The sequence below is a fragment of the Otolemur garnettii genome, unplaced genomic scaffold (genome assembly GCF_000181295.1).
Source record: "Otolemur garnettii isolate 467f Iridium unplaced genomic scaffold, OtoGar3 scaffold00043, whole genome shotgun sequence".
NCBI lineage: Eukaryota > Metazoa > Chordata > Mammalia > Primates > Galagidae > Otolemur > Otolemur garnettii.
Genome location: NW_003852438.1, coordinates 11,048,533 through 11,059,113, shown reverse-complemented (window position 1 = coordinate 11,059,113; position 10,581 = coordinate 11,048,533). Strand labels below are relative to the sequence as shown.

General features: G+C 47.7%; 1 protein-coding gene across 2 annotated transcripts in view; it reads left to right on the top strand.

Annotated features, from left to right (window-relative positions):
• The window catches only part of BAZ2A (bromodomain adjacent to zinc finger domain 2A), a 42,368-nt gene extending 33,593 nt beyond the window's left edge, over nucleotides 1–8,775 (top strand). Inside the window, exons 15-29 of one of the 2 annotated variants that reach the window (XM_023513696.1) lie at nucleotides 132–346; nucleotides 830–904; nucleotides 1,067–1,247; nucleotides 1,449–1,508; nucleotides 1,712–1,856; nucleotides 2,619–3,280; nucleotides 3,416–3,638; nucleotides 3,733–3,888; nucleotides 4,001–4,152; nucleotides 4,338–4,627; nucleotides 4,717–4,849; nucleotides 4,960–5,106; nucleotides 5,425–5,645; nucleotides 5,761–5,904; nucleotides 6,009–8,775. In XM_023513696.1, the coding sequence (XP_023369464.1) occupies nucleotides 132–346; nucleotides 830–904; nucleotides 1,067–1,247; nucleotides 1,449–1,508; nucleotides 1,712–1,856; nucleotides 2,619–3,280; nucleotides 3,416–3,638; nucleotides 3,733–3,888; nucleotides 4,001–4,152; nucleotides 4,338–4,627; nucleotides 4,717–4,849; nucleotides 4,960–5,106; nucleotides 5,425–5,645; nucleotides 5,761–5,904; nucleotides 6,009–6,174 (2,970 nt within the window). In that variant the 3' untranslated portion in view covers nucleotides 6,175–8,775. The remainder of the gene's footprint in view (nucleotides 1–131; nucleotides 347–829; nucleotides 905–1,066; nucleotides 1,248–1,448; nucleotides 1,509–1,711; nucleotides 1,857–2,618; nucleotides 3,281–3,415; nucleotides 3,639–3,732; nucleotides 3,889–4,000; nucleotides 4,153–4,337; nucleotides 4,628–4,716; nucleotides 4,850–4,959; nucleotides 5,107–5,424; nucleotides 5,646–5,760; nucleotides 5,905–6,008) is intronic. The other variant, XM_012805549.2, reaches the window with a different exon arrangement.
• Nucleotides 8,776–10,581: the final 1,806 nt, after the last annotated feature.

The window sequence follows — 10,581 nt, the reverse complement described above, 5'->3', positions numbered from 1 at the left end:
TGTACTTTTTGTTCATCCATGTCTTGTCTTAACTCCTTAGTTCTCTCTTGATTATTTTCCTCTTTCAGGTTTGCCCAACTTGAGTTTTTCCTCTTTCCCTTCTCACTCCCATTATGCTCTCCTCCACACAGTCCCTAAAGATTTTGGGGGAGAAGGTGTCGGAGATCCCACTGACCAGAGGTAATGTGTCTGAGGTCCTGCGCTGCTTCCTGATGGCCTATGGTGTGGAGCCCACCCTTTGCGACAGCCTACGCACCCAGCCTTTCCAGGCCCAGACACCCCAGCAGAAGGCTGCTGTCCTGGCCTTCCTTGTGCATGAGCTCAACGGCTCCACCCTCATCATCAAGTGAGGGGTTGGGGAATGTGATGGGGGGAGGGCTGACTGTCCTCAAGACAGTCTTTGGGTATCATGTGTCCGCTGCCATCTTCTGAAGATGCAGTGCCCTTATAGCGATAGGGAACTTGTGGCCTTCTAGGTCCTTAAGTGTAGCTTTTTGACTAAGTCCAAATTTTATAGAATAAATCCTTTTAATAAAGAGTGCAGTAGAGAAAGATGAAGCTTTTATTTTGCCTCTTTGGGTGCTTTAAAAAGAATAGTCTTGGGGGGAGCAGTTTTTGGCCGGGGCTAGGTTTGAACTCTCCACCTCCAGCATATGGGGCTAGCCTTACTCCTTTGAGCCACAGGCGCTGCCCAAAAAAGAACAATCTTGAAATCAGAAGGGTGCAGGTCCTCCCCCCACCAGAGCTACACCCTTTACCCATTAGTCTCCTTTCCCTCCCTTCACACCTGCTGCTTCTGCCTCAAAATACCATTCTTTGTTCCCTGCAGTGAGATTGACAAGACTCTGGAGAATATGTCCAGCTACAGGAAAAACAAGTGGATTGTTGAAGGCCGGCTCCGGAGGTAGGGACAGGACAGAGGGTAGAGCCTAGATAGAGAAGAGAAGGGGGAGTGAAACATAGTCAGTACTTTTGGCTGGAACATTATACCTTTTGCCCCTTCCTTTTTTAGAATTATAATGTTCCTTACTACAGTTTGCCTCCATTTCTCTCCATCTATCTAAAGGCTGAAAACTGCTCTGGCTAAGCGGACTGGGCGCTCTGAGATAGAGATAGAAGGGCCAGAAGAACGCCTGGGTCGAAGGCGCAGTTCTCGGATCATGGAGGAGACCAGTGGCATGGAGGAGGAGGAAGAAGAAGAGACTATAGCAGCTACTCATGGCCGCAGGGGGCGAAGAGATGGAGAGGTATTAGGAAAGTGGTAGTTAGAAAATAGGTTATTTCTGGCAGTACCTGTGGCTCAAAGGAGTAGGGCACTGGACCCATATGCCGGAGGTGGCAGGTTCAAACCCAGCCCTGGCCAGAAAAACTGCAAAAAAAGAAAATAGGTTATTTCTCTTTTTTGAATCTGATAACTTTTTTTTTCAATGTCTACTTTTTTTCTCCAGGGTGATGCTACAGCATCTAGCATCCCAGAGCTAGAGCGCCAGATAGAAAAATTCAGTAAGGTATTGTGTTTATAATCTCTCAAGAATTGGAGATATGAGATGGGCAAAAATTGATCATATCACCTTTTGAGTGGGGGCCAGGTGATATCAGTTTGATAGGGAAGCTGAGAGCCATTGCCTTTCTCACATGTGCTGGATTAATTCACCAGTGTCACTCCGGAAATATGTTTTTTATTTGTCTTTCTTTTCTACTTCCTACCCAGCGTCATCTCTTCTTTCGAAAAAAGCTCCTTCACTCATCCCAGATGCTTCGGGCCGTCTCCCTGGGGCAGGACCGCTACAGACGCCGCTACTGGGTCTTACCGTATTTGGCTGGTATTTTTGTGGAAGGAACAGAGGGGAGCTTAGGTAGGTGTATCTGTGGGAGCTTACTCTGAATCTTATCAAATAAAAGTTAAATAATTCCTTTTCCTCTACCTGGTAGTCTTTCATTTTGGCGTAGTACTTAAGAACACAGGCTTTAAACTAAGACTGCCTACCTACCTGCTGTGTCATTTACCAGCTGTATGATTCAGTTTCTTCATTTGTAAAATGGAAATAATAGTATAGGTACTTTATAAGACTATGGAGATAATTAAAATGAGTTAACACTCTTAGAATAGTGTTTAACTGGCTTGGCGCCCATAGCACAGTTGTTATGGTGCCAACCACATATACCAAGGATGGTGATTCAAACCCGGTCTGGGCCAGCTAAACAACTGCAACAAAAAAATAGCCAGGCATCGTGGCAGGCACCTGTAGTCTCAGCTACTTGGGAGGCTGTGAGGCAAGAGAATCGCTTAAGCCCAAGAGTTTGAGGTTGCTGTGAGCTGTCACACCACAGCACTCTACTGAGGGCAACATAGTGAGACTCTGTCTCAAAAAAACAAACAAAAAAAATAGTGTTTAACCTGTAGTTGGTTCTCAGTATTAGCTTACAACATGCTACTGTGGCTGGTGATTACTTATGGGAACAGTGTTTCTTAGATTCTCTATTCATTGGCAGATAAGCTGTTCCCAGTGGAATCTCAAAAAATGGGGATTAAGTTCAAGAGAAAATATATATCCTGTGTTTATATACCTTCTTTCTCTTTACATATAAGTGTATGTTTTAATCTCTGTACTTTACAGTTCCTGAGGATGTGATAAAGAAAGAAACGGACTCCTTAAAAGTGGCAGCCCATTCAGCACCCAACCCTGCCCTGTCTGTGAAAAGGGAGCTATCCTCCAACACTTCCATCAGTTCTACCCGGGCCCGAGGCCGACCTCGAAAAACTAAGCCTGGGTCTATACAACCCAGGCATTTTAAATCTCCCATTCAGGGTCAGGATTCTGAACAGCCCCCAGCTCAGCTTCAGCCTGAGGTTCAGTCCCAGCCTCAGCTTTATGCTCCTGCCCAGCCCCAGCTGCAGCCTCACTTTCAGCTTCAGTCCCATTTTCAGTCCCATAATAGGTTCCTGGAGCCAGAAGGCTCCCCTCTGTCTCTGGGTCAGAGCCAACATGACCTCAGCCAGTCAGCTTTTCTGTCTTGGCTGAGCCAGACTCAGAGCAATAGTTCCCTGTTGAGCAGCTCAGTCCTCACACCTGATAGTAGTCCAGGAAAGCTAGACCCAGCCCCACCACAGCCCCCAGAAGAGCCAGAGCCTGATGAGGCAGAATCCAGCCCTGGTTCTCAAGCACTCTGGTTTAACTTCTCAGCCCAAATGCCCTGCAATGCTGCCCCTACGCCACCCCCTGCAGTTTCTGAAGACCAACCTGATCCCTCCCCTCAGCTGCCTGCCTCTTCCAAGCCAGTAAGTAGCTGGAATTAGTAGTATGCACTTGACTTCATCTTGCCATAGGCACCTTTGCCTAGCTGTGGAGCTCTAGCCTGAAGCCGAGGGAACAATATAAACATGAAAATCCTCCTCCCCTTATTTTATTTGCAGATGAATAGACCCAGTACTGCCAACTCCTGTTCTCCAGTGCAGTTCTCTTCCACCCCCTTGCCTGGGGTGGCCCCTAAGAGGCGAGCAGGAGATCCTGGAGAAATGCCACAGAGTCCCACAGGGCTGGGACAGCCAAAACGAAGAGGGAGGCCTCCTAGTAGGTTCTTCAAACAAATGGAGCAACGTTACCTAACCCAGCTGACAGCCCAGCCTGTGCCCCCCGGTGAGTGATCCTGGGGTAGAATGGGGTGAGAGTGGCATCCAATGTGGGCAGTGATTCATCTGCTTTCATCTCTCTACACACCCTCTGCTTGCAGAGATGCGCTCAGGCTGGTGGTGGATCCGAGATCCCGAGACTTTGGATGCCATGCTCAAGGCTCTGCACCCCCGAGGGATCCGGGAGAAGGCACTTCACAAACACCTTAACAAGCACAGGGACTTCTTACAGGAAGTCTGCCTACGGCCCTCAGCTGGTAAACAGATATCTAGATACCCAGCCTAAGCTGAAGAGCACAGGGTAGATCTTGAACTGCTGCTGTGGACAGCAGTCTGAGGGGCTTCTCCCTCTGCCTTCTCTCCTCTCAGACCCCATCTTTGAGCCCAGTCAGCTTTCTGCCTTTCAAGAAGGGACTATGAGCTGGTCCTCCAAAGAGAAGACGTTTGAGACAGACCTGACTGTGCTTCAGTGGGTAGAGGAGCTGGAACAGCGGGTTATCCTGTCTGATCTGCAGATTCGGGTATCGTTGGGATTGGCATTGGGTGGGACGTTATTTAGGGAAGGCATTAATTTGTTACAAAAAAACCCTCAGTTCCTGTCTCACATGTGACCCACCATGACCTTAAATGGATCATGTGTTTTTTTTCTTTATGCCTGATTTTCCTCCTTTACAATGAGTTTTATTCTTCTCTTTTTCACCTGAAGGGCTGGACGTGTCCTAGCCTAGACTCTACTCGTGAAGACTTGGCCTACTGTGAGCACCCCTCTGACCCTCAGGAGGATATCACCTGGAGAGGGCGGGGTAGGGAAGGACTGGCACCCCTGCGCAAAACTACCAACCCTCTGGACCTGGCGGTCATGCGACTGGCTGCCCTGGAACAGAATGTCGAGCGGCGGTACCTACGGGAGCCCCTATGGCCAGCTCACGAAGTTGTGCTGGAGAAGGCCCTGCTCAGCACACCTAATGGTGCCCCTCAGGCCATGACTACAGAGATGTGAGTGACTCCCACCTTCCATTTTTGGTCTTGGAGAAAAAGGAAAGGTCCTGCTTCTCATCTAAAGATCACTACTTTTCTCCCTCCAGATCATATGAGATCACCCCTCGCATTCGCGTCTGGCGTCAGACCCTTGAGCGGTGCCGGAGCGCAGCCCAGGTGTGCTTGTGCCTGGGGCAGCTGGAGAGGTCCATTGCCTGGGAGAAGTCTGTCAACAAAGTGGTGAGGCCAGGGGAGCCTGGGAAGGCTGAGGAGCCAGTTTGTGGGTGGGTGGAGTCACTGGTAGATGGAGGCTTGAGGACTCACTCTGCTTTGTCACAACTTTGGTCTAGACCTGTCTAGTCTGCCGGAAGGGTGACAATGATGAGTTTCTTCTGCTTTGTGATGGGTGTGACCGTGGCTGCCACATTTACTGCCACCGTCCCAAGATGGAGGCTGTCCCAGAAGGTGACTGGTTCTGTACTGTCTGTTTGGCCCAGGTAAGTCTTCTGCCTTTCATTGCTACTCCCAGGCAGAAATTTTTCATCCATTTACCACCATTCCTAGCAATATCCCTTATTCCCTCAGTCTTTCCTTAGAAGGGAGACCTGGGTTCTGCTCCTTAATTCTGTAGCCTAAATTGCTACCTCTATAAGATAGGAATAATTAATAACCTTATTGGGTTATGTGACTGATTCACATGCTAGCCTATGTATGGAAGTATTTTGAAGCCTTAATCACAGATAGGCATTACACAGTACTAGGAGCAAGTAGTACCTCTCCACCTGTTGCTGATCTCACCTGTTTGCTGTCCTCAGCAAGTAGAGGAAGAATTCACTCAGAAGCCTGGGTTCCCAAAGCGAGGCCAGAAGCGGAAAAGTGGTTATTCTCTGAACGAGAGTGATGGCCACCGACGCCGGGTACTGTCAAGGGGCCGGGAAAGCCCAGCAGTGCCTCGGTACTCAGAAGAAGGGCTCTCGCCCTCCAAACGGCGGCGGCTCTCCATGCGGAACCACCACAGTGACCTCACATTTTGCGAGTGAGTTGAGTGAATTCTGGAGATAGTTTGTTCTACCTCTGGCTAAGGAAAGGGCTGGGCGGTATCAGTCTATTTGCTACCTGAGATGGAGCCATCACTGTCTCTGTAATGACAGGATCATCCTGATGGAGATGGAGTCCCATGATGCAGCTTGGCCTTTCCTAGAGCCTGTGAATCCACGCTTGGTGAGTGGATATCGACGTATCATCAAAAATCCTATGGATTTTTCCACCATGAGGGAGCGGCTACTCCGAGGAGGGTAAGTAGATGGTGACGGGTCCCTCCACCCTTCACTGTTACTGCTGCAACTCTCATCTAACTCACAGCTCTGCCCCTGCCCCTCTTCCCCCCGCCTTCCCCCAGGTACACCAGCTCAGAGGAGTTTGCAGCTGACGCCCTCCTGGTATTTGACAACTGCCAGACTTTCAATGAGGATGACTCCGAAGTGGGCAAAGCTGGGCACATCATGCGCCGCTTCTTCGAGAGCCGCTGGGAGAAGTTTTATCAGGGAAAACAGGCCAATCTGTGAGGCAAGGGAGGTGGGGAGTCACCTTGTGGCATCTCCCCCCACCTCTAAACACAAAAACCCTGCCATTCTCACCTGCTGATGCTGCCCTGGGTTCAGACTCAAGTCAGAGATCACTCTGATTTTTGACCTTGCCCTTGGCAGTGCCCACATCCTCTTATCCCTATACCCCTTTCTCCCTTGCCTCCTCTTGTTCCTCAAATAAGAGGCACGGAGATGAGGTCCTTCTGGACTGAAAGCCAAAAAAAGAAAGAAAAAAAATAATTTTTCTTTTCTGTTTTATTTCCTAATTAAAAATGGGAAGGGGGAACAGTCCCTCCCCCCAGCTCCCTCTCCCTCCCTGTGCGTGCCCCAGCATTCTGGGGCTATTAACAATAGCAATAGTTCTAGTGAATGTGTGAAACCAAGAAACACTCTGTACTGTGTGGACCCGCAGTGACGGCCAGTAAAGTGGACTTAACTCCCAAGTGTGTCAAGCCGGACACCGGGCCCTGAACATGCTGCTTCCATGTTCAGTCCCTTCCCTGCTTCCTGCTTCCTCTTGATTATTTTTTTCTATCCCTTACCCCCATTTTTCAGATTTTCTCACATCCAATAATGTAAAACTATCGTGTACGGGTTCCTCCTTCCTTTTCTCTTCTCCCAAATCTTTTTTCCCTTCAAAGGAAAAAAAAAGTTCAGAGGTCCCTGTCTTTTTCTGTCTCCATCTTCTTGCCAATAGCAATCCCCTCTGTGATGTTGGATGCTCCTCACATGCTGAGTTTCCAGCCTTTTCTGAAACTCAGTAGCTGGGGAGAGGGCAAAGGAGGCACCTGGGCCTTCCAGCCTCCTTCCCCACCTCCTTCCCAAACTTTCCTCTTGGGAACTCCTCAGGGACAACTACTGCTGAGTTTGGGCACACCCCCAGGATGAAAGCCAGGTAGCAATTGCCTGGCCTCAGAGAGAGGTGTGTGTGTGTGTGTGTTTGTGTGTGTGTGTGAGAGAGAGAGAGGATGCTGTGATTGTGACCCTGTGATGTTTTATAGAATCCATTCAGTTTTCCCAAGTGTCTATTTTATTTCCACCTTTTCCTTTGTTTCAAACCATCACTTTTTTGTCTTTGGGAAACCACAGGAACAATTCTGGGGACAAGGCTGTGTTTCTCTTCTGGTCCTTCCTCATCCAGCCTCTTCAAACTGTGCAATCTTTCAGCAGGAATACCCTTCTTTCCTCTCAGTAGCTTTGAATCTAAAGCTTTTGTAGGGAGAGGGGTAGAACTGGATCTTTTCCTAATCCCATGAGCTCCTGTGGGTTCAGTTGTGCTTTCCTTCCCTTGTCTTCTTCATACTCCAAGGCCCCTTCCCCAGCAGAGAGACTCTGGAGCAGAGGAGGGGTTTTGGGTCTACCACTGCCCTGCATGTAATTTTGCCCAAATTAAGCCCCCACATGAGAGGAAAGCTGCTAACTCCCAGCTATAGCCATGGGCTCTTGGCCCCCTGCTTTCCTGCTCAGCCCAGCCCCTCCCATCAGAGATTACGGGTACTTGCACTGGGGAGGTGGCTGCTGGCTTCCCAAGCAGAGAGCTGAGGCACCCAAGGAGTGTTCCCGGTGGCAGGAGTGTGGCAGGTAGGGTGGAGCATTCCTTGTATTTTGGCAGCACTGAAGAGCCACTGAAGGGGGTGGGGGCAGTGTAGGTTTTGGGGCAGCCCCTTTTTTATTCTTTTATGCCCCTTCTCCCCCGTAGCCTCTTTCTAAAGTCGCCTTTTCTGTCAGATGAACCTCAAAACTTTTAATTTTATTTAGAGAATTTTTTTTTTTTTTGCTTTTAAATAAGAGGTGGATTGAAGAATATTTGAATTGACTTTATATTATGCATAAAATATTTATATTTTATCTAAATAACTGCTCTGTAACAAACTTTGTGTTAGTCACATGGTTGAAACTGTTATAGTTGGGGCTCCTCTTCTTCCCCTTGGCAGTTTTTCCCTGGTATAAAATATGCTAGATAAACTTCACTGTTGGAGGTGAGATGGCTGGCGGAGTGACATCTCGATTGTCCTGCTCTGTGTTCCTCTCCCAGCTCCATCTCATTTAGGGACCAGGCACTCTTGGGGTGGGATCCCACCCTCAGTTTGAAGAAATGGGAGCTGAAAGGGGGTAGGCATGATTGAAGGAGTGGGCCATTTCTTTTCTTCCCTCATCTTCACTGCCCCCTGGCTGGGTGGATTTTCTCTTCATGATAAGAGTATTTGGTAGGGAAGGCAGGTTAAAAATAAAAAGACAACTCACCCTGGCCCCTTTGTTCCCCTTTCCCCTATCAGTCTGGTAACAGGAAGAAACACACCATCAATACCGAGTTTCCACGTTCCTTTTACAACAAAAGGGACTGACTTTTTATATAACCAAATGTGGTGTTTTAGTGACTTTTTGATAATGTACAGTTTTTTGTGAATTTAAATTTATTTCTTTCTATATTTTTAGGACCAATCTCATTTTTAATAAGGTTAAAAAAAGGAAAAAAAAAGTCTAGAGAGAAAAAAACTCCTGTTTTTGCCATGTGATGTTCCACAAGTGCAGCTGTAGAAAAGTGCTTGTCAGTTGAATAAAAACCACATTTGATAGAGATTCAAAAGACTCTGTGTATTTATCCTCCCTTCAAGATAGGCTCTCAGAGCTGGCCTCAGGGGAGACTGTGTTGGGATGGGCATGTGTGACTGGCCTGGTGTGAGAGGTGGCAGGCAGGGGGACAGTGTGTCCCAAAACTTATAAATTTTATCCAAGAACCTCCCTGTTTGGTCTTTTCTAGATGGACGAGACCTCCAGGAGGCAGATTTGTTCCACACTTTATGTGGATGCAACAGGTTCTTGTGTTTCAGCCTGAAAGTCTGGGTGAGGTGCTAGAACAAAAGTGGCACTGGCTCCTGCCTTCTTGTGAGACATGGCTACCACCTGTGTTTTGGTAGCAAATGTGGGCCCATCACCATCCTTCACCCAGGAATAAGACACCCAAGACATAGACATTTATGTTTTATTTCCAAACAAAAAAAAGTTGATGATAAAAATGGAGCTCTACCAAATTGTTGGGAAGGAACACAGGAAGACCAGGGATCAGAAAAGGAAGAATAAGCTAGAAGGTGGCACTGGCATAGAGGTGGGAAGGAGTCTCTTTGAGAAAACATGAATAAAATGTGTTTTGAGTATAAACTTACTCTCTGTCCAACGTGACAAGTGCATGCAGAATATTCACCCACCCACAAAGACCAAAAGAGTTATGAGTTCTGACAATGGAGACAGTAATAATGAGGTGGGGACTTTCTTCACTCTGGCTGGAAAAGTCTTTACCCTTCAGGGTAGAAGCCTTGTATTGGTGAACTCAACTGGATGTTAAGGTAGAGAAGGAACCTCTGCTTCCAGCACTCCAACAGTCTCAAGCACCCTTGTGGTACTGGGTTACCTTCTCACCTACATGGTGGTCAAGGACCAACTCTCATTTTCTTAATTTCTAAGATCTGCTCCACCATGTTGTTTCCCTTGGAGTGACTCCCGACCATCAGATGTTATCCTAGGCAGTCCATTAAACAGCCTGCCCTCCTGGCCTACCACAGTAGGACCTATCAGGAGAGTTCACATTATTTTAGGGTGATAAAAGTAAGCTACAAATCCCAAAGAAAACATTCCAGAAATAGAAATGTCCAGGCAGAATTTTTGCATTTGATTATGGGCCTTTTCCAGCCCCCAGCTTCCTAACCCTCATAAAGGGACAGCAGAGAACAATGTAAACCAGGTGTTTTATGCCCTTGTTGAAATCGTGAGACTGTGAGGTAGTTGTATAACAAGGACAAGGAAGTATGAGTTTCTGCTTAGAGAAGGAAGGTTTATTCAGAACAGAAGCAGACAAGTCAGGGACAGAGAGCAGTGGTAAACTGGAGTGATGAAGACAGCCACTTTCTCATTGTTAGAGTCATGTGGGACCATCCCTAGGGAGATGCAACAAAATTCAGCAAGGAGCAGAAGGGAGGTAGAGCTCACAGGCTGCTTTTGGCTGCAGAAGACAATGCCTATGGAAGGGAGAAGTAAAAGCTGAAGAAATTTTCAGGAATCTGCTAATTTCTGGAAGTATCTAAAGTGCAGGTAGCGCAGAAAGACTAGGTGGCTTAAAGGGGAATCAGGAAGAACTGGTATAATAAGGCACAAGATTTAGGGCTTACCCCTTATAGACTGACTTTATAACACCCACCCTCTTCGAAGCCTGCTGATTCAGGTCTAGAGAGCCTGGGGGCAAGTTTGGATGTGATCGCCCATCCAAGTTTATTGCCCTGGGCTAAGAATGCCAGGTGGCCCCCTCCTGAGTGCAATGCTACCACTTTCCCAGAAGATGGGGCTGTGCACAAGAGCGCATTGATGTATTTTAGAAGTCTGGTAGCCATCACC